The sequence below is a fragment of the Cynocephalus volans genome, chromosome 13, assembly GCF_027409185.1.
Source record: "Cynocephalus volans isolate mCynVol1 chromosome 13, mCynVol1.pri, whole genome shotgun sequence".
Taxonomy (NCBI): domain Eukaryota; kingdom Metazoa; phylum Chordata; class Mammalia; order Dermoptera; family Cynocephalidae; genus Cynocephalus; species Cynocephalus volans.
The window spans coordinates 11822559-11846781 of NC_084472.1; the positions used below are offsets into that span (position 1 = coordinate 11822559).

Consider the following 24223-nt stretch of genomic DNA (forward strand, 5'->3'; position numbering starts at 1 on the left):
CCCTAATGTACATATTAATCGCATTGGAAGAAATTTGCATTTTTAAACCAAGCATTATAGCAGAACTGACTAGTTTTTTTTCCTTGATATCAGTAGAGATAAATCTCTTCAATCTTGGAGACGGGAAAATAATTTTCTGAAACTCCAGGTTTCTTTATGGCAGTTAAAGATTAACATCCTCCTGTGTCTGAAGAGCAAACATTAGTGGACCATTATGTAAGGGGTCCCAGTTAACTAAATTTTTGGAGAGTTGCCATTGTGCGACATGATGTAGGAATCACTCCTTTGCACTGTTAGACTCTGTACCCGTCCTGAGTTTCCAAATTACAGGATGTGGTAGTTTAAAAGGATTATTTAGCAGGGTTTCAACTGACTTTATTTTAAAAATCTTATTTGGAATAATGCTTATTCCAGCCAGTTTATTTTTTTTCCCCTCCATAATGAGGGAAGGGAGGATTCAAAGAGAAAGAATCCTGATCCTTCTTGGAAGGGAGGCAAGCTATTTTTATCTTTATCAGCAGATTTGAATGTGAGTGGCTTCTGAACTTCTTCCTTGCTTTCTCACAATAATGCCTCCACTTCCTGGTTTCTTATCAAGGCTAAGAAAAAACCAGAGAGCCACTTCCTGCACATAATCTTCTCTTTGCCATTTTCTAAGCTTATTGCTTGCATTTGAAGCATTTTGCCTTGAATATAGAAGTTATCTGTTTCTTGTGTACCAAAGATTATTAAATATGCACCTCTTTATTGGCAGTAAAAGGCAGTGAATGCTACTGTTTCTTAAATTAAAGGTACAGTCTTTACAGAGGTTTTGTGGTGTTTAGAAAGGTAAGCCAAGATTGAGGAAAGTCAGCGTGAACTGAGCTGGGAATCCATATAGAGCAGTAAGCACAGCTTGGATGAGGGAAGAAAACCTTTACATTTTTTGAGTAACTCCTGTTTGCTTCTTTCATTATAACGTGAAAACTTCAGTAAGGAAGAACAGAGGATAAAAATAGTTTAAAAAGATTAAAAGGTGACTAAAAACGTTAGAGCAGCATAAACTAGGAAACTATATTAGAATCAGTGATTTAAAAATCACAACTATAGAAAGCTAAAAGCAGAGAAAATGTTGAGCTAAAAATAGAAAGGCTTGGAAGTTTAAAAGTAGATTAGACTAGGGCCGAGCCCGTGGCGCACTTGGTAGAGTGCTGCGCTGGCAGCGCGGCCACGCTCCCGCTGCGGGTTCGGATCCTATATAGGACTGACCGGTGCACTCACTGGCTGAGTGCCGGTCACGAAAAAACGACAAAAAAAAAAAAAGTAGATTAGACTAGGGTAATAAACCTGAAAAAGTATGGATTACCTAACAAATTAAAATATGGGATGCAAGGAATGTAAAATTAAGGTAAGCCAGTAGGGACCCAAGAGGAGATTAAGGACCCAAAACATGGCCAGAGAGGTGGATATAACTTTTTTCTCACCTTGCTGAACAAGGGTCCACCTAGATCTCATTCAAAGCCCCCATAAATAAGATTCTTTTCACAAAACAATTGAATATTGCTTTTCAGAATTGATCACATCTATGTTATTTTTAAACTATAATAACCACAGTGATAAACTTGTAGCAAAGCTCTAAATTAATGACTTCAGAATTTTTATATTTTTGTACTGAAAGATATGGCAACATTAACAGCAAAGACAAAAAGATACTTTTTTATCATAGTAATATATGAATCACCATCATTTCTGATCATAAAGGGACTTTCTTTTTCCTTGGGGGTAAGGAAGATTGTTTATAATTTAGCGTTAAGAGTCTTCAGTAAGATAAGTGGCAGTAGGAGGACATTATACAAACTAAGCTTTATATTATTCTTAAATATATAATTTTCTTCTAGGTTAATTGGACTCCTGAGATTAACAAAGAACATTTGCTACAGGGTCTACTTCCTGATGTACAAGTACCAACATCTGTAAAAGATATGCGCTATTGCCAGGTTTCATTCCAAGATGATCATGTGTCTTTGGAAAGTGCATTTACAGTAAGGTTTGTAGACTTAGTATATTTTGAGATATTTTAAAATTCAGCATATAGCAACAAAAATACTTTTCTCCAGTACACACATGTGAAAGTTGTTTTTAATGTAGAAAAGATTGCTGTTTCAATGAAATATGGTAGGTTGTCTTTGGAATAAAGTTTCACTGGAAATAGTGATTAATTCTTTCTATCATCATAACCCTATGCTGAATTGGCTCTCTAATAGCTAGAAGAAACAGAACTTTCATTAAAGGAAAGTCCTCCTAGTGCATGCAACAATGAAAACACCTGCAAAATGACAAAGAACTGAAAAATACAAAAGATGCAGTATGATCAGCCAATGTGTAATTAACCAATAAATTCTTTTACTGGTTAATGATAATTTTCAAAGTTGAGTTCAACTCAATTAATATGTAGAATGCATAGAAAAGGGTAAGATTTAAGTAAATACATTTTTTTAAAAAAACCTATCTTCTTTCCTGGCCTATCAATTCCTTGGCCACCTTTTTTATAATAACCTCTTGTACTTTAATTCCTCTACCCATTTCCATACTATTCCCAATACTTAGAACAGCACTGTGTTTGAGAGAAAATTTTCAGATGTACTACTCTCTAACCATAGCCAGATCTCTTGATGAGTTATTCTTATAGACTCATCTGTTTTCTCAGTGCTCTCTTGTAATAGTTTCCTTTTAATTCAGTATAGATACCATGACTTACCATGTCTGTAATTTTTTGGTCTGTATTCTCTACCATCTTTGCAAGCTATCTTTTACCTATTTCTTTTTGGGTTAATAGCTGTGTTCTGTAAATTGAAGAAGTATTTGTAGGGATGTTATTATATGTAAGTTTTAGAAAGTGAATGTTATATATGTGTTACTTTTTAGCAAATTAAAGAGGAAATACTTTACTGTTTTTTTCTACAATTAATGGTGTAACTAAAGCCTTTTAACTTGTTAACCAATTTTAGACCACTTCCTGACGAACCTAAACATTTAAAATGTGAGCTAAGAGGAGGAAAAACAGTACAGATGGGCCAAGAGCTTCAAGCAGAAATAGGTTAGTATGGCCTGCTTTTTCTTTCTTTAAACCACTTCTATGATGGTTCCTTGCATTGTTGTCTTAGCATACATAATCTGAAAGAAAAGCTGTGGGTTTATAAAATATTATTGGTTTAAAATCTATTGTCAGATAAGATTGACGTATTTTGACTCTCTTTACCTAGGCTGACATACCTTTGAAATCAGTTCAGCAAAAATAAAAAATCATGCCTTTTTTTAGAAGTAATAATAGTCAATATTAAAAGTAAATATATGAATGGATTCCTATGTAGCCTGTATACCTCTTATATCTAGAAAATTACATAATATTAAAATATTTCCTTCAATTTTTCATGGTAAAAAATCTGATTAACAGTAGCATCGTTAGTATATAATTTAAATGTATTTATGTAGATTCTTGATTTTTTTTGTAATTATTATGAAAGAAATGAGTATGATTCTTATACTAAAAATTTACTTAGGTAAGATACCAAGGAGTAAGTTTCTAAGCATGTTTTTATTAATTATATTATAGGTATCTGTATCTTTTATTCAAAAAAAACACTTTAAAGTAAAACTTTCCTTTTTTTTAGTTGTAATAGTTACAGATCAGTATGGAAATCAGATTCAAGCATTTTCACCAAGTTCTTTGTCTGCTTTGTCAATTGCTGGTGCTGGACTTGATAGCTCAAATTTGAAAACTACTTTTCAGGTATGACTACTTTCTATAATAGTTTATACCATTGTTTTATGTATAACAAAAAGTTTGGGGAAGACTGAAATAACTAAAAGAGATTTTAGTTTTTAAAATAAAAGTCATAAAAGTCATTTTATGATGAAAAATTTCAAACATATGCAGAAGTAGACAGAATAACTTAAGTAATTCCTTTGTTCCATCATTTAGCTTTAACAATCATCACTTCACCCCTTACCATATTTTTTTGAAGCAAAATCAAGACAATACTATTGTGTCCATAAATATTTGGGGGGGGGGGTGTATATATAAAGGTAATTTTTCAGGTAGCTATTTAGATAAAATTTCTTGGTGCTCACTCCTTGCATTAAACAGGATACTGAGATGACGACTAATTGGTAAAGTTTGCAACTGTGCAGTTAATTCAGGTTAGCTTGAAAAATAAAACCCTAGTGGAATTCTTTTTTTTTTTTTTTTTTTCAGTTCTGCTATAAGCTTTGCTTTTTATTTTTATTTATTTATTTTTTTAAATTTTATTTTGTCAATATACATTGTGGCTGATTATTGCTCCCCATCACCAAAACCTCCCTCCCTTCTCCCTCCTCCCCTCCCCCCAGAATTCTTTAAGTTTAAAACAAACAAGCATAATGTACTTGGCTTAGAGAGGTTCAGAGACAGGTTTAGGGAAAAGGACATGCTGGTCTTTCAAGGAATCTGCCAGGCCAGAGGGGGTGAGAAAGGAGGGGTTCTCCCAGGTTTAAGAGAAGTTGAACTCATTGAGAGCACTGAATGCTTTTTAAAACTCTTCCTTCTCTTAGAGCCTCCATTACACTTTTTACTAAGCAGGATAATCACAAGAATAGCCTCCTCTTTGCCTTTACTAACTAGAGTGTCTGTCTCTAGTAATCTGTTATGCTATTGTTTTCTAATTTTCAGAACACCATTTTCACTATATGGGAACCCCACCAAAGAACTTTTAATGATGTTTTGTTTACTGTATAATGATAAAGTATACTCTTTGACTTTTAGATTCTTCCATTATCTAGCTTTTCCCCATCGGTAGATGAAATAAAAAAATAAATGTGCTCCTGTAGTGCATGACCAATACCTGCTTCCTACCACTCTTCGCACAAGCTCTTAACCTCTTTTACCTAATTGCTCCTAAACTGTAACCTGTCTTCCTACATCTTCAGTTTTTCCCCTCTATTAAATCATAAGTATATAAGCATGCCATAATAGCTGTCATCTTAAACCCCCTTTCCCACTCCCCAAAAAACCACCAAAACTTCTTTTGGCCCCGTATTCCTGTCCATCTACTGCCCTCCTCCTCTTTATAGTAAAATCTCTCTTTTTTTTTTTTTTTTGTCCTTTTTTGTGACCGGTAAGGGGACCACAACCCTTGGCTTGGGCGTCGCCCGCACCGTGCTCAGCCAGTGAGCACACCGGCCATCCCTATATAGGATCCGAACCTGCAGCTGGAGCGCTGCTGCACTCCCAGTGCGCACTCTCCCAAGTGAGCCATGGGGCCGGCCCAAAAATCTCTTCTTTTTAAAGCAGAACTCCTTGGCAGAGTTTTATGTATACTCTGTCTTCACATCCTTTTCTGTCATTGTGTAGCAAGCCACTCTGATCATGTTTTTCTGCTTTGTTTCACCTGACCAAATTTAATGGTCAATTTTCAGTTCTCTACTTATGCCCACCCATCAGACCCATCAGTATTTTATATTATACTACATTTAAAATCCATTGCCTTACTATAGCTTGTAATGCCCTCTACTGTATTTTACCAGAGCATAATATCACACCTTTCTCCCCTCATAGCTCATTACTCTCCAGCCAAGTGGACTTTTTTCTGCATTGTTCATTTTACAGTTGATATACTGTCTTGGCTCCTTTTCAGAATTTTATATTTAATTCTATGCTTATCTATTTAATTCTTGTACTTATCTACAATTTGTAAATGCAGTTTCATCTTCAAGATTTGAAGTAAAGCCAGAACAACTTTCAACATGACTTTAAAAAAGAAATCACCTCTTCAAGAGGGCTTTTGGTTGTTTTGCTATTAAGTGTAGAATCCTGGGATAGACTTTATATATTTTAAGTTTTCAGTATGTTTGATAAATAAATATCTACTTAATTTGTTTTCCAAATATTGAAAAATCCCCTTTGCTCACTGAGGTTTTAGGGGGGGATTAATTTTGGTTATTTTGTAATGTCTTTTTACATAAAATGTTCTACAAACAGTTGTTTCAGAATGTAAATCATGATGTTTTATCTCTGATTTTTAAGTCTTGATGAAGTAGATTTTTATCTAGTGTAAATTTAAGATGATTAAATCATTAAGGGTCACTTAAAATGTGAATACTACAGTGCTTATGCCAGTATGGAATCAGTTTATGTCATTCAGTCACATTGCAAAGATTATAGGCTAGTTTCATTGATTCCCATTAAAATGATGTGTTAGGCATTATTCTAAGTAACAGAGATTGAACAGTGACAAATTAAAGCCCCTATGCTTGTGGAGATCATCTTGTCGGGAGGACATGCTATAGATAAGAAATAAGTGATAAGAACAATCAAGTAGGGAAGGGGATAGTGTGCCATTATATAGAGTGATCAGGGAAGACTCTTCTTATTATGGTTTCATATGTGCAAAAAAATAAAAGCCATGTGGATATCTGGTAGAGAATGTTGCAAACAAAGGGAAGGAACACGTACAAAGGTAATTGAGCAGGCGCATACTTGACTATTTGGATAACAGAAAGGAGGCAGTATAAGGAAGAGGGAAATTAGGAAAAGGTAAGGTAAAAAGATGTAACTAGAACCTTTAGTTTCCCTTCTCCCCCACCCAAAAAAAGAAACTTAATTTCTACTTTCATGAAAATGAAATTTGTAGTGTCACTGTTTGTCATGGATGAAATTTATTTGCTGTCATGTTACCCAAAAACATATCTGTATGCCCATGGGATGATAACAAAACATTTCATTTTGTTTTTCTAAAAACTAAGTGATATCCCCAACTTTTCTCAATGTGCTTTCCTCACTAGGAAAACACACAAAGTATAAGTGTAAGAGGCATCAGATTTATTCCATGTCCTCCTGGAAATAAGGATCTTTGTTTTACTTGGCGTGAGTTTTCTGACTTTATTCGAGTGCAGCTAATTTCTGGGCCTCCAGCCAAACTTCTCCTTATAGACTGGCCAGAACTAAAGGAGGTAAGTAACTTCCTGTCTTGACTGAAAGAACTTAATATTACATGGTTTATTACTTTCAGATTGTCAATGGATCAAAATAGACATTTTTGTTGTTAAAGTAATAACAATCATAACAGTAACAGTAACAAAAGAGCAAGGTAATGTCTTAATACTTTAATTCATTATGTGTTCTAGTTTGTTAAAAAATAAGTGTAATAATTCAAACCTTAACTTTTTTACAGAAATTTTCAAACATGCATAAAAGTAAGAAGAATAGTGTAATGAACCCTCATGTGCCAGTTGCCCAGTTTCACCAGTTACTGATTTTTGCCAATTTTGTTTCATTGTTCTCTCACTAACTCAAAAACTTAAAAACCGTTTGTTGGAGTTTTTTAAAGCATATCCCAGACATCAAGTCATTACACCCATAATACTTCTATATGCCTCCCTATGAAAGTACTTAAATCTTAAATACTAATTTTGCAAATGTCTGCCTGGTCTTACCTGTGATTTTTTTATCACTGAATTTTTAGAATTCTAATTTTATTTTTTAACATTTTTCTTTATTTTTTAATTAGCAAGTAAAAATTGTACGTATTTATAGTGTACATCATGTTGTTTTGAAATACATGTACATTGTGGAATGCCTAAGTCAAGCTAATTAACATATGCATCACCTCACATACTTATTTTTTTGTGATGAGAACACTTAAAAATCTATTCTGTTAACCTTTTTCAAGAATACATAGAGTGTAACCTTATAATACCAAGGTCACTGGTTTGGATCCCAGTACTGGCCAGCTGCAAAGAAAAAAAGAAAAAAAAAAAGAATTATTTAAAGGGCTGGCCTGTTGGCTCAGTTGGTTAGAGCACAGCCTTGTAATACCAAGGTCAAGAGTTCCAACAATCCCCATTTTAGCCAGCTGCCAAAAAAAAAAAAAAATTCTTTTTTCCAAGAGTGGAATATACTATTATTAACTATAGTCACCATGTTATACAGTAGATCTCTTGGACTTATTCCTCCTAACTGAAATTTTATATCCTTTGATAGAATTCTGATTTTAAAATGTTCAGATTCTGGTGTTCACTTATGGTATAACAGGGCTTTAACTGTTGGTATGATAGAATGCATTTTTTTTTAAAGGGACATACATAATCATGGTAGTAGATGAAATTATCCTGGTAAAGTAGCCAGTTGTCTGAGAAAAGTTTACATGCCTGTGCCTTAGTATGAGATTGCTCTTTTTGATTTGTGCACTTAAAAAACATGAACTGGTTATGAGAGTGTACTTTAAAAAAGTTTTTTCTGTAATAGTGTGTTCACTGAGGGATTTCATTGAAGAGCCAGTGTGTTTATTTTTATCTGGGAGTACTTGCACTATATAAATTAACACTTTTTTAATGCTCATTGATGCCAGTGAAGGATTTATTGGTTGACTATATTCTAGAACATTGTATGCTTTTTTTTTTTTTTTTTTTTCGTGACGGGCACTCAGCCAGTGAGTGCACCAGTCACTCCTATATAGGATCCGAACCCGCGGCGGGAGCGTCGCCGCGCTCCCAGCGCCGCACTCTACTGAGTGCGCCACAGGCTCGGTCCTAGAACATTGTATGCTTTTGAGGTGGAAAAATTCTTGACATGTTCATCTTTTTGCTTGATTTTGGGTAGGGCATAGAAAATATAATGACAACTTGTTAACTCAAAAAATTTTATAAGGTTTATTTACAGATACCATAGTAATCCAGAAACTTTAACAATAAAACCTAAAACTAATTTACCGGTCTGTTACAGATAAGGTTATATTTAAATAATCATTTAATAGTTGATTTTCCCTACTTAATTATTGACCCACCTTCCTCCCATAGGATCTGAATGGAAAAGGGGAACTGATATAACACCTAAGCATGATAATAGAGAGAGAAAAAAAAAAATATATATATATATATAAAATAAATGTACACATATATTGTTCTTGTTTTATAAATGAAGAAACTGAAATTCTGAAGTGTTAAATAACATGCCAGTATTAAAAAGTGACAGAGGGCAGATTTGTGTTTACAAACATTTGATTTTAGAAATTTGCTTTTTCCACTATTTCTTAAAAACTTTATTACTAGTAGTAGTTTGGGCTACAAGTCATTTTCTGAATAATATCTTTAAATGGAATCCTTAAAGTTAGGATATTCTTTCAAAGTAGATAGGGTAAAAGGAATAGAAATCACCATGTCAGAGGGATACCTGCACCTTTATGTTTATTGCAGCTCTATTTACAATAAACAGCCAAGAGTTAGAACCAACCTAAATGTCTGTCATTGGATGACTGGATAAGGAAAATGTGATATTTGTACAATGGAATACTACTGTGCCATAAAAAAAGAATGAAATACTGCCATTCTTAGCAACATGGATGAACTTAGGGAAGATCATGTTAAGTGAAATAAGCCAGGCACAGAAATACCATGTTCCCACTCATAAGTGGGAGCTAAAAAATTAATTAATTAAAAAAAGATGAAAGATACAACAATCATAATAATATGTTGAACTCTCAAAAGGAGAGAACAGAACTGAGATTACCAGAGGTAGGAAGGGGGATGGGTTAGGGAGGAATTGGTAAAGGGCTACAGGGAAAAATGATTACATTGTATAATGCTGAATATACTGATTATCCTGATTTGAGCATCACATTGCACACAGGTAATGATATTCAACTCTGTATCCCACAGATATGAGCATAGTTGATTCTGTGTTACAATTTAAAAAAAAAATAGTGGGGTAGATAATTGTGTGATTAGGAAAAAAGTAACGTGGTTAAAAAAAAAATTTCCATTTTGAAATTCTCAGCTCTTATTAAAATTCAAGATTTTTAAAGGGGCATAAAGAAGAAGTATGATTTGTAATAATGTATATGCTAATAATATTGATTTGATCAACATACACCAATGTTGAACCCCCAAAATATGGATAATAAATTATGATTCAATTAAAAAAAAGTTCAAGATTTTTATAAACTCTGGCAGGTGGAATATAACCAACTGTAGCTCTGTAAATTTTGTGGTAGACAAGCATTATAACTAAACCAGTCGCAAGGGTCTTTTTTTTTTTTTTAATTTTTGGCCACAAAACAAGTCTTAATAGATTTAAAAAGATTAAGATTATAGAAAATATGTTCTTTGACCACGATAACAGAAGGAAATTTAGGAAATTCACAAATGTGTAGAAACATCTAAATTAAAAATAACAATCTCAAATCAGTAATATAATCTTCTACCTTAAGAAAATAGAAAAAGGGCAAACTAAACCAAAAGCAAATAAAAGTAGGAAATAACAAAGATTACAACAGAAATATATGAAATAGGGAATAAATAAACAGTAGAGAAAATCAACAAAACCAAAAGTTGATTCTTTAAGAAGATCAACAAAATTTGCAAACATTTATCTAGACTGACCAAGAAAAAAGAGAATACTGAAATTACTAAAATCAGAAATAAAGCAGGGGCATTATTGCATTGTCTTTATGGTTTTTTGTGGTGGTAAGATTTAGTTTCTTTTTCTTTTTCATTTGCATCTACTAGTTGGTTCTTTCTTGTGTATTTGTGGTGGTGATTATCAGTTTTCAGATTCCAGATGCAGTAGTTCTTTGAAGATTTCTCGTAGGGCTGATTGTGTGGTAGTAAAGTCCCTCAGATTTTGTTTTCCTGGAAAATACACTATTTTTCCCTCATTTCTGAAGGATAGCCTTGCTGGGTACAGTATTTTTGGCTGGCAGGTTTTTTCTGTTAGTATTTTGAGTATATCATCCCGTTTCTTCTGGCCCGTAGAGTTTCTGTTGAGATGTCTGCTGTTAGTCTGACAGGGCCTTCCTTATAGGTGACTTGACTCTTTTTTTCTTACTACTTTTAAGATTCTCTCTTTTTCTTTGAGACTTGCCAGTTTGACTATAATGTGTCTTGGAGAGAATCTGTTTGGGGATCTTTGAGCCTCCTGGATCTGAAGGTCTGTGTCTCTCCCTATACTTGGGAAGTTTTCCATTATTATTTCATTGAATAGGCTTTCCATGCCTTATTCTCCTTTCTCCTCCCTTTCTGGAACACCCGTGATTTGAGTGTTTGTGCACTTAAGGTTGTCTGCTAGCTCTCTTAGATTATCTTCATTTTAAAAAAATTCTTTTTTCCTTTTTTTGTCCACCTGGATTATTTTTAAAAGACTATCTTGAAATCAGAAATTCTTTCCTCTGCTTGTTCTCACCTGCTACTTAAGCTGTTGGTTGTGTTTTTTATTTTGTTGATTGTATCTTTCAGTTCCGTGAGTTCTGCTATATTCTTTTTTAAGGTATTAATTAAATTTCCTCCTTCATATCCTGGATTTTTTTCTCATTTCATTATGTTGTCTAATTGAGTCTTCTTGTATCTCAGTGCATTTCTTAAGATTGTTGATTGGAATTCCTTTTCAGTCATTTCAAGGATTTCCTGTTCTATAGGGACTGGTATTTGAGAATTACTGTATTCTTTTGCTGGTGTCAAGTACTACCTCTGTGTTGCTGTCTGGTTAGGTGGTAGAGCTGTTACTTCTTCTGTTACTCTGGAGTGGGCTTTGAGGAGAGAGACATCCTCTTCTATTTCAGGTCTCCACTGGTGACTCTCCTGTGTCAATGCAGTCAAGTGTCTGGTGGGCCACCTGCATGGTGGTTGTGTCTACGCTGTGGTGGGCCACCTGCATAGAAATTGTGTTTTCAGCAGGCAGGGTTGTGCTCTCTTGCCTGTTTCTGGGAGGAGGGGGCTGCCCTTGGCTCCTGTGTAGGACCCCAGGTGTGCTTCTTTTTTTTTTTTTTTTTATGTTCTATCCATAGCACAGCATTAATTATTCTCCCATTTCTAGCAGCCTCGCAACATAATTTCTTAACCAATTACCAGAGATAAGAGTGGGGGCTGGAGGAAGCAGAAGGAACATTATCAGTAGGAGAGAGATAATAAATCAGCTCTCCTTTTTTTTTTTTTTTTTTTTTTTGTCGTTTTTTCGTGACCGGCACTCAGCCAGTGAGTGCACTGGTCAGTCCTATATAGGATCCGAACCCGCGGCGGGAGCGTTGCCGCGCTCCCAGCGCAGCACTCTACCAAGTGCGCCACGGGCTCGGCCCTCAGCTCTCCTTTTTTGCTCTTTAGTTCTTTCCCATTTTTTTTTTTTTAGTTTAAAATCTGCCATTAGATTGCGCCTTTGTCAGGTATCTTGCTTGACAATGTGTTTCCATTGATATATACAATATTAATAGGTCAGCAGTCAGATTCCTAGAATTACACAGCCTTACATATTAACTAGGGAAGAAGCAAGAAGTAAACAAGACAGTGTAGATCATTAGAGTAGTTCTGTTTAACCAAGGGCTAGAAAGCTGTATTACTGCTTAATGCGCAATGGCGGAGAGCTGACAATTGACAAAGCAGCTAAACTACATTGCTAATGCTAAATCTGAGAACCAAAGATAAAATTCTGTTTCCATTGAAGTTACTCTAATATGTGACTTTTAGGAATCTGTGTTAGAAGCCAGTAATGTCAAAATGTCAAATGCTATTTTTCCTTTTATCAAATTATTAATCATTTCTATAAGGGGCTCATTTGTTGCAATTTAATTGGCTTCCAAAAGTTTATTTTCATTGAGAGAAACCATTCGTGAGTAGAACAGAGATAAATTCAGTAGTTGTTTTACAGGTATTCAACTAATTATATTATTTTGTACATATGATTTAATACTTCTTAAAATGTTTATGTCCATTTCAGTCCATTCCAGTGATTAATGGAAGAGAATTACAGAATCCTCTTACTGTTCAACTTTGTGATCAGTGGGATAATCCAGCACCAGTACCACATGTTAAAATAAGTCTCATAAAAGCTAGCAACTTAAAGGTAGGTTTTAAATTTCCTCAAATAATTTTCACATACTTAAAATTCTGGATTTCATTCTAACGATCATATCTTTAGGTGTCATGTTTCTTTTAACTTTTTTAAACATGGTCTTGTATAACCTTCATTACTACTTAGCATAAATCAATGGAAAGATATTTTATAATTATTTTGAGGAAGTAAAGTTTATATCTTACAAACAGTGTAACAAGGGACTAACATTGTACAGTGAAGGCTATTTGAGAGTTTATTAAATAGTACTAGTAATATTTGTATTTCAGATTAGGATGAAAAGATAACTAACACTGACAAGATGAATGAAGACAGATACCATAGTGACCTACAGTATGGGTTAAGGAACAAGCATTATTTGGGGAACATACATGCTGAGGCTAAGCAAAAAGAAGCATACAGATTCTTCTACTTATCTTACGGATAGCTCCCAGAGCCTAGGCAAAGCTGCTAGACATCCTGGGTTGTTCAAGGATGAGTTAGTTCACTCTCCTCTTTTATTCATTTTATGGGGCATGTATAAACATGGCCTTGTTAAGTTTGGGGACAAACATAGTGCTTGGCTACCAGAAAGTTTAAGATGATAGGTGTCAATTGTTTCCTTGAATATTGGGACAGCCAGCTGCTCAGGATCTAGTGGAGGCTTTGGATGCCTGGTGCAAAATTGGAGGCCCTTCTGCTAGGGTAAAGAAGAGAAGCTTCCAATCTTTGCAGCATGTGTTTTTACACAGTCCCTTCTGTTGGTTGTAGGGAATTCATTTGTCCCAGCCAGGTTGTTGCTAGGCAACCCAGAGAGAGTTTTGGGGGTTATATTCAGACAATCTGGAGTATCTCTCAAGTTACAAGAATTACATTTGTAAAGTACAAATGTTTTATAAGTGTAATATGAGAAACAGTTGATATCAAGTAAAGATAGCAGTTCTCTTGAAATTGATTAGTTCATTCAGAATCCCAACAAGGATTTCCCGGGATCTGACAAAGTGATCTTAAAAGTAATATGGGAGATTAAAGTGACAAGGTTAAAGTGATATGTTTGGACCTGTTTTCATAGTAAAGTAATCAGAGTCAGAGTTCTTAAGACTGTCAAACAAGATTATGATATTCCTACTATATAACCTGAAATACAATACTTAAGTTCTCTGGCTTAGCACGAAGAATTTGGGACCTAGATGGGAGAATTTTGAGAAAGATGGATTGAGAGACTATGGATCAGAGGGTAAATGGGACAGATATAAATTAGGACTTTATCGTATTGTTTCAATTACTACTTCTCATTTTTCCCTCCCATCTATTGCTTTTTCTGTCTGCATGCACCATTATTACCTACTCTTTAGACTCCATTAAACAGAGATGGGTGTTAGGGTTTAGGAGAGAGTCTGATTATCTGTTACCACAATCTGCAAATTCACTTTTGTTCTGCATGTTTGCTTCCAGAAGAGTTAAACGTTGATTATTTTCAACCACGGAATAAGGGTATGGTTCTGTTTTTTAGAGAAGTATCAGTAAAAGGCTAAGAGACTCTTCTAACCAGTTATTAGGAAATGTGGCCACTGATTCTTAATCACTTGAAAGTGAAAGGTTGGTTATCACTATGAAAGTGGTATTGCAGCAGAAATTTAAGAAGCACATCTGGATAAACATTCTTGAGAAAGATGAATTAAGAATGGAGATAGTATTATGATGCCTTGACTTGAGTATCTGTCTATTTATTTCTCTACACCCACACCATCTTTAGAAGATACTTTCAGTGTTGTAACCACTTCGCTTGATATATCAGTGATATTGAAATAGTGAACATAGAATTCTACAACTTAATAACTGAAATACTTAAAATTATAGTTTAATTGATCAAGATGAGTGATTATTACTCTTTGGATTATGTGATTACATATAACATTATTTAAACTAGTTCAGATTTGAAAATTTTAGATTTAAGAAGTATGTGCAAAAATATGTTTTACAATAGGAATAGAGGAAAAGAATACTGTAATATAAGAAAAGAACTTATTTGATCTTTAGAATTTTCTGATTAACCATTTTATTTTGTTTTGTTTTTAGCTCACGCCTTCAAACCAACAGCATAAAACAGATGAGAAGGGCAGGGCTAATTTGGGAGTGTTCAATGTTTTTGCCCCTAGGTAAGAACCAAAAGTTTGATAGTTATTGGTAATATAGAGATTGATTTTTTTTTTATTATTTGCTGAAGTTAAGAATAATAACCATCCTTCTATTTAGTGTTAGGCAGGAACTGGAACTGAATAGAAGTAAAGAGGTTTCCAAAAAGAGCTGAACTTCACGTAAATTGAGAACTTTTAGGTTGTAGCTAATGTAATTTGAAACCCTCTTCTCTCTCTCTCTCTTTTTTTTGTTAGGGGAGAACATGTTATGCAGGTTAAAGCTATCTATAACAAGAGTACAATAGAAGGACCTATAATTAAGTTAATGATTCTTCCAGACCCTGAAAAACCCATTCGTCTCAATGTTAAATATGACAGAGACGCTTCCTTTTTAGCAGGGGGTCTTTTCACTGGTGAGTAATTCACAGTATTGAAATAAATGTGTAATGACAATTTGCTTTTCATATTAGTGGAATAAATTATTTGTCCTAGATGTCCACCATGATTAAAAAAAAAAAAAAGCATGCATATAATAGGCTTCTATGTGACAAAAAAATACATTTGAATTAGCAATGTCTACTCTCATCCCTATGTCCAGCATTTCTTCAATGTCAAGAATGAACTAAACTGATAGCCCAAGGTAATTAGTTCAGTTGGTATTTGTACGTTCACTGAATTGTGAAATTCTGTAAAAGAAATAATAATTAAATGATGAGAACTGTGGAGTTATGCTCTACTAAATAGGTTGTAATGTTATCTTAAACCTATCAGAACCTGGACCATTTAACTTAATTTGCATGGAAATACATCACATCAGCGTTTATGATTAAAGATAATTTCAGAACAACAAACATTTACTAAATACCTGCTGTGTTCAAGCACTGTGCTGGGCTCTTAGTTACAATAATGAGTATGGCAGTTTTCAATGATTTCCTTCTAATGTAAGACACAATCAAGTAAGCAGATAATTTCAGTGTAGTGTGCAGGTGCTAAGTCAGTAGGAAAATAGTATTTGATTTACATGGGTAGAAGACTTCTGTTTTCTCAATGGGATAAATTCCTTGACATAAGTTATAAGTAATGAAAATACACCAGAGTGTTTAGATTAAAAATTTTTAACAATAATTTTTAATAACTAAGTTATATATATTCTTTGTACTTTTACTAATATGCATAGCCTTTTATACTTTATGCAGTAGATGCTGTGTACTTTGTATAAAGTTTTAAATTTGTTTTGGGGAGATAAGACCTATTTTCTATGATTAAAAAATAACAGGTGCCAAATGAATGTTACAGATGGTAAATATAATGGGAATATTATATATAATAATAGTTATCTAATGTATGCTATTGAAAATCGTAAAAGAGTATAAACATGTTCTTGGAATACATAGAGCATATGGTGTCATGACAAACTGGCCTATTTCTAAGTTGCTGAATATACACAGTCTCGCCTTTTTGGTATTGCATGTCAGAATTTACAGCATGGCAGACTGTAAAAATAAGACAAAATCATATTACAAGCAAAGATGTATTTGTTAGGTTTGTTGGGGGAGAACTTGATGTCTAAGTTTAGCACTAGAAAATTGTCTATCATGATAGGAAGTTTTATAGATGAATTGCCGTGGAATGCTGGTTAAAAAATATTTTATTTTTTTCTTCATCAGAATTTTATTATTAACAAATAATATGTATGCTTTAAGGCATACACTTATTTAACCATGTCCATTAATTGAACTGGAAAGAAAATTTTTTTTAATGTTTACTGTGACAGATTTTATGATTAGTGTTATTTCTGAAGATGACAGTATCATTAAAAATATTAATCCCGCACGTATTTCCATGAAAATGTGGAAGCTGTCTAGCAGTGGGAACCGACCACCAGCAAATGTGAGTCATGGAAAGCATTTTTTAAATTTAAAAGTAGCTCTTATATTTAATTTAAAACTAAATCTAATTTAATGTAAAAATACAGTGCGTACATATGTGAGAACTAGAAATTAATCCAATCTATTCCTTGAGAATTAAAAAAAAAATACATTAATGTATGTTTCAAAATTAAGTGTTGATGCTATTGAAAAAAAAATAGGCTACATTGTGATTTTTCTTAAAATTTTAGCGTACTTTACACTTTAAAATTGTTTCATCTAAAGGGCAATAGCACAAGGCAAAGCCATTAAATATGACAAAGGGATAATATAGAAAATGAGATAGCAAAGAGATGTGATTGATAGACTACAGGATAAAGAAGGGGAAGAGTAGGAAGAAGAGTTGGAGGATCTAGAGCAGGATCTGTCCAATAGAAATATCATACCTGGTATATAAACTTTCTAGTAGCCTCATTAAGGTAAAAGTAAATAAGTAAAATTAATTCTAATGTTTTTAACCTAATATATCAAAAGTTACCATTTCAACATGTATCAATAAGTTAAAAATTATTTAAAAGGTTGTACCTTCTTTTATCTTACCAAGTCTTTGAAATTCGGTGTGTACTCTACACCACATGACCAGCCACATTTCAAGTGCTCGATAGCCACATGTAGCTATTGGCTACCATACTGAACAGCACAAATCTGAAATAAATCTCAAATTAGAAACTAAACCTTAAAAGTTTAGCAGAGCATCCCAATTTAATAATTTACTTGAGCATTTTTGATTCATTTTAATCATCTGTTTTGGAAACTAGCTTGCTTAATTTAACAGTCTGAAAGTTTACAAACTGAGCTATCTTAATTTATCTTAATTTTGAGCTTTGCTTGCTTAATTTAGACTGTCATTTCAGTCATACTGTTATTACTTTAAAATAATATCACCCCTATAGAGGTCTATTGTGTGTCCTTTAATAATGGGATGTCTTTCTACTGTTACTAATCTCATGTTGTCTTACATGTATTGTAAATATACATACATGTGTTTGTATTTGTACATTTATAAATCCAAATGTCATCTGGATTTACATTTAGTTCAAGTATATAATAAATTTTCTAAATATACCATGTTAAAATTTGTCATTTCCTCCTTCCCTCTTCTCTCTTCCCCTTTCCAGGCAGAAACCTTTAGTTGTAATAAAATAAAAGATAATGACAAGGAAGATGGCTGCTTCTATTTCAGGTATTTCTCAAATCATTTCATATTTGTATGTATATTTTATTACAGAATAATTCAGCCTTGGAGATGTTTGCCTGTTCACCTAGGGAAAAGTGATTTGTGATCGAATAGAAAATGTTAGTATCTCTAATTTTTTCTCAGAAAGTTTTTGGGAAAAGATGTGTTTTGTTTGTTTTTAAGCTTGGTAAAATGGTTTGAGGGACAAGTGTTGTGATGGATGCATTAGTTTTTGAAACTATGAAAGCCATCTAAAGAATTCCTTTATGTTGTCAGAGCACTTCATAATTTTTCATTATACGGGAGATTTCTATAATTCTAAGATCTTATGAATTAAGAAAGGTTGAACTAGCTTTCACTGTTATGTGACTTAGCATGTTGTGTCTTCGTTATGGACCCCATTTTCAAATCTGAAAAAGGGTTCTGAAAGGATTGTCTAATGTTTCTTTTAAAAATTCTTTAAATTATCACAAATAAGGTCAAATGCTTATTTTCGTTCATTTAAAAAAATTTTTTTAGAGTACTGATGAAGGACCAGTTTTTGTTTTTTTAATTCTCAATTGATTATAGACCTGTGTTCTTTGTTTTTAAAAAGAAAAAAGTCTACTGAACGTGCACTTATTGTAGAGGCAGTGTCAGATTGCTATGAAAGTTTCTGAGCACTCTGAGTTTTGTAATTTTTTGGTGACCAGTAATAAAATGTTCAGACCAGCATCTGTCCTTGGAACACACTCTGAATAATATTACCTTTGAGCTTTTAAGTATGCTCAAATTATTGCACAGGGCTGATTGACATCCTGAAAGGGACATACTGCATTTTCCATCTGTTAAATTATCTTTCAGTTTATGAAGTCTACTAAAATATGTGAGAATTGGACTGTTTTATTGTATTATAAAATATGTGATTTGTTTTGATTTAATATTATTTTGGCATTCCAAGGTATCAGTTTAAAGGGACCTTTTAGTAAATCTAAAAATAATTGCATGCTCTTTTGGAACTATGTAGAAGTGGTGGTTGCACAACAGTGTGAACGTACTAAAAAATGGTTAATTTTTTGTTATATGAGTTTCACTTCAGTGAAAAAATTATCACATACACTGTCAGTTACATATGTAATATAATAGAGTATACTTCAATATATTTGATATGTGTGACTAGATGAAAATAATATTTTTGTTTTTAAGGTGTGTCAGTTACTATGTTTGGGGTTCTACATTTAATCTTGTGTAACATTTTAACCTTTTTTGAAAATATGATGTAAAACCCATAAAGTACAAAAACCGAGATATGTAACTTTGTGATTTCTCCCAAAGTGGATGTCTATGCAACCACTACTGAAGTTAATAAAAGATTGCCATTATCTACAAACAAATATATACATGCAAAAAAAAAAAAAAGATTGCCATTATTATGGAACCACTCCCTTGGGGCTCTCCCAGTCTTTACCTCCTTTCTTCCTGCTGTGCATGCATACACACTCATGTTGACACACAGACGCATATACCACAAACCCTTTCCTGACTTGTATACTTTTAGAGTTCTGTTATCCAAGCATACATTCCTAAATTCTCTGGTTAGTTGTGCTCATTTTTTATATATACCCTGTTCTTTTGTATATGACTTCTTTCACTCAACATTGTGAGATTAATCTATTAAGTTGGATTAGCTATAAATTCATTTTCATTGCTGTATAGTACTTCATTGTATGATCATACTACAATTATTCATTCTGATGTTGATGGCCATTTGCGTCATTTTCAGTTTGGGGCTGTTACAAATAACACTTAACATTGGTGCATACGTAGAAGTGATATCGCTGGGTCATTGATGATGTGTATGTTTAACCTTAGTAGGTGCTGCCAGATAGTTTTCCAATGTGTTTATACTAATTTATATCTCTACCAGCAGTATATGAGTTCCCATCGCTCTGTGTTCCTACCAACATTTGGTTTTGCCAGTCTTCTCAGGTTTAGTCTTCTGGTGGTTTTTAGTGGCATCACGTTTAGTTTTAATTTATATTTCCCTTTTTATTGTATGTTTATTGGCAATTTTATCATGTATTATCAGTCTTATATATAGATGGATTTGTTTGGGTAATATTTTGCTTAAGATTTTTGCATCTACATTAATGATTAAAATTAACCTAAATTTTCTTTCTTATAAATTCTTCTTAGGTTTACTATCTAGATCATGTAGGCCTCACAAAAGTAGCGAGGAAAAGGGTTCTCTCGATCTTAGTTTATTCGTGGGAAGATCTTGTGTAAGTGTGTCATACTTCTTCCTTAAATGGTGGTAGCATTCTTCAGTGAAGGCTTCTGAGCCTGGAGGTTTTTGGGGGGAAGGATTTAGTTATGGATTCATTTTCCTCAAATTTAGAAGTTACAGATCAATCTGCATTTTCTGTCTCTTCTTTTGTCAGTTTTGGTAACATAATTCTCGACGAAGCTTTCAATTTTATCTAAATTTTCAAATCTGGGGCTGGGTAGGTTAGCTCAGTTGGTTAGTGCAGCCTTGTAACACCAAAGTCATGGGATTGGATCTCCATACCAGCCAGCTGCCCTCCACCCAAAAAAGATTCAAATTTGTTGTTCATACTGTCATCTTTTTATTTTCTGTAGGATTATTATGATGTGATGATCTCTCATTGTTGACATTAGTTATTTGTACTTCCTCTTTTTTGCTTGATTAATCTTACCAGGAGACTTCAGTTTTGCAGATATTTTCAAAGAACCAACTTTTGGCTTTTTAAATGTACTGTACTTTTTGTACTCGTTTTATTGTCATTTACTTTCATTTACTTCCTTCGGGTTCTATTTGCTCTTTTTTAAAGCTTCTTGAGATGGTTTCTTAGCTCATTTATTTTGTGTGTGTGTGTGTGTGTGTGTGTGTGTGTGTGTGTGTGTGTGTGTGTACACATGAGTGTACTTCAAAAAGTTCATGGAAAGATCATATTATCTTTTAATTCTATTTTTCCAAAAAGCTCATGAAAAAAAATGGAATTAAAAGATAGTATGGATCATTTCACGAACTTTTTGAAGACCCTTCATGTGTACATACAGTGTGTTCATCACTTAACGACAGCGATACTTTCTGATAAATGCAACATTGGGTGAATTTGTTGTGAGAACATCAGAGTATACTTCCACAAACTTAGATGGTATAGCCTGCTATATATACGCTTAGACTATATGGTATAGCCACCATCATATATGTAGTACATCTTTGACCAAATTGTCATTATGTATTGCATGACTGTGTATGTATATGTATATATTTATGTACATATATGTATATATGTATGTACAGCTATAAATTTTTCCCTAAGCATGGATTTAGTAGCATTCACAAGTTTGATACATTATATTTTTTATAGTATTTAGATCAAAATATGTTCTAATTTTCATTGTGATTTCATCTTTGACTCACAGCTTATTCAGAAGTATATTGTTTAATTTCTAAATTGTGGGATTTTCCAGGTTTCTTTCTTTGTTTTTTGGTGACTCACCGGTATGGGGATCCAAACCCTTTGACCTTGGTGTTATCAACACTGCTTGGTTTTCTTAATGTTATTGATTTCTAGTTTAATTCCACTGTGGTCAAAGAACCTACCCTGTGTGATTTCATTCCTTTGAAATTAGTTGACATTTGTTTTTGTACTGTTTGCATATTGTCAATTTTTGTTCCAAGTGTACTAGAAAATAATATGTATTGTGCATTTCAGGTACAATGTTCTATATGTACCTTAGGTCAAATTTGCTAATCATTTTGTTTAATTTTCTTTCTTTTTTGGCATTTGGCCAGTACAGGGATCAAACCCTGGACCTTGATGTTATCAGCACCATGCTCTAACCAACTTAGCTAACTGGCTAGCCCCCTGTTTAATTTCTCTGTATCTTTATTTTTTATATTTTGTCTGCTTTATTCAGCAGTGTGGTGAATCTCCCAGTATGCAAATAGATTTGTGTGTTTTTCTTTTCTGTAATGTTTGCTTTACATGTTTTGAGGCTTTGTTATTAAGTATATACAGGCTTAAATTATTATTATATTTTCCTGGCAATTTAAATCTTTCCTCATTATGATGTACTCCTTTTTTTTTGAGTAATGTTTTTTGCCTTAAAGTCTACTTTGATTAATAGTATACCAGCTGTTCATATGAATGACATGCACAAGCCATTGTAGGGATCATGACGGTTAGTGTTTGCATAATATATCTTTTTTTTCTTTCTTTTAAGTGTATCTTTTATAAAACTTACAATTTTTTTTTCTGATAAAAGATCTCATTTATGAAGGGATGTCATAAAGTTCATGAAAAAATAATATTGAAAGATAATACAAATCTTCCCATGAACTTTTTAAAGTATCCTCTTATAATCATCAATGTGCTTCTTTTTGGATCTGTTATTTTACTGTTTTTTATTTGATTCAACTGTTCTTTGTTCCTTTCTCTTTCCTATTTTTTTCTTTTTGATTTATTGTTTTTAACTGTCATTTTCTACTTCTTAGGAACTTGGTAGTTATATAATCTTTCACTATTCTCTAAATGATTTCCTTAGAGATTACAACATATACATACTTGAAATACCAATGTCTAATAGTAACTTGTATTTTTTACCTTCTTCTTGAGCAGTACATGGATCTTAGAACACTCAAATTTCATTTTCCCTCTCCCAACTAATATGCCTTTTTTGTTGTGCATATTAACTTATCAGGGCATTATTACTTTGTATACAATCAGTATTCGTTAAGATTTACTCACGTATCCTATTTCTGTTAATGTTGAACTCAAGGCTCTCATCTGGAATTATATTCCATCTGAAAAAGTTCCTTTAGTCTTTCCACTGGCGATTAATTATCTCGTTATTTTTACCTGAAATATCTTTATTCTGCCTTTATACTTGAAGGATATTTTCACTGGATATGTTATTCTACATGTAGTAGCTTCCTGCAGTACTTTCAGGCCATCCTTTACTATCTCATCATCAAGGAGTTAGATGTCAGTCTTATTGTCGTTCTATTGAAAATAAATGATTATTCCTCCTCCTTTAGTTGTTATGAGTTTTGTTTTCAGTAGTTTTACTGTGAGCCTGTATGTGCATTTCTTTTTACATATGCTGCTTGGTTTTTTGTTTTTTGTTTTTTGTTTTGTTTTTTTAAATGACTGGTAAGGGGATCTTAACCCTTGACTTGGTGTTGTCAGCATCCCGCTCTCCCAAGTGAGTTTACTGGCCATCCCTACATAGGAATCCAAACGTGTGGCCTTGTTGTTATCAACACCATACTCTCCACAGTGAGCCACAGGCCGGCCCTGCTGCTTGGTTTTCATAGGTTTTGATTTTGTGGTCTTCAGTTTTGGAAAATTGTCAGCCATTATTTTGTCAAATATTGCTTCTGCCCCATTCTTTTCATCTCTTTCTGGCACTCTTAATTATAAGCATGTTAGTCCTTTTCACAGTGTGCTCTGTCTCTTATGCTCTTTTTTCTATTTGCCATTCGTTTGTCTTTCTTCAGTCTAGATATTTACTTTGAACTATGTTTGGTTAACTAATTCTTCATTCAGTGACATCTGATTTGCTGTTAAATCCATCTTTGAGTTATCAGTCTCAGTTTGGTATTTTCAACTCTAGAATTTACATTTAATTTTTTTTTAAAGTCCAGTTCTTTGTTGGAATTTTCAATCATATCTTTTACTACCCTGAGTAATATCAATTTATTAAAGTCTGTCTAGAGTTCCTTCAAGTCTATTTTGATTGTCTCTTGTTTCTTTTGGTTTTCATTCTAGTTCTTTTGCTTGTTTATATACCTGGTTATTTTGTTTTTGTTATTGGACTAGACATTTTATTTATGAATATTTGTAGAAATAATTGGAAGTCTAGGACAGTATCTTTCTCCAGAGAGGGTTTGCATTTGCTTATGTCAGTTTTCTTGGCCATTACCAGTCTGTTATCACTTCAGTCTGGTTTCAGAGACTGAGGTGATTCAAAGCTGAGTTGCATTTCCCTTGGGACTGTGTCTGGTTTCGGTCTACCTTACTCCTGGATTTGCTGACAGAGGCCTCCATTGTATATATCCTGCTGAGTTATTTTTTACATTAGTGTGTTAATTCTTAAATGTCTTCAAGCACATGTTTTTTTATGTGGCTGTCTTCAGGGA

At 33.4% G+C, this 24223-nt stretch overlaps 1 protein-coding gene across 4 annotated transcripts in view; it reads left to right on the top strand.

Moving 5' to 3' along the window:
* The window catches only part of SMCHD1 (structural maintenance of chromosomes flexible hinge domain containing 1), a 155612-nt gene that overhangs the window by 81390 nt on the left and 49999 nt on the right, over window positions 1-24223 (top strand). For all 4 annotated transcript variants that reach the window (XM_063077158.1, XM_063077157.1, XM_063077159.1 and 1 more), the window contains 9 exons: window positions 1878-2026; window positions 2988-3076; window positions 3651-3769; window positions 6799-6966; window positions 12716-12841; window positions 14909-14988; window positions 15223-15380; window positions 16742-16857; window positions 18014-18078. In XM_063077158.1, coding sequence (XP_062933228.1) covers window positions 1878-2026; window positions 2988-3076; window positions 3651-3769; window positions 6799-6966; window positions 12716-12841; window positions 14909-14988; window positions 15223-15380; window positions 16742-16857; window positions 18014-18078 — 1070 coding nt within the window. The remainder of the gene's footprint in view (window positions 1-1877; window positions 2027-2987; window positions 3077-3650; window positions 3770-6798; window positions 6967-12715; window positions 12842-14908; window positions 14989-15222; window positions 15381-16741; window positions 16858-18013; window positions 18079-24223) is intronic.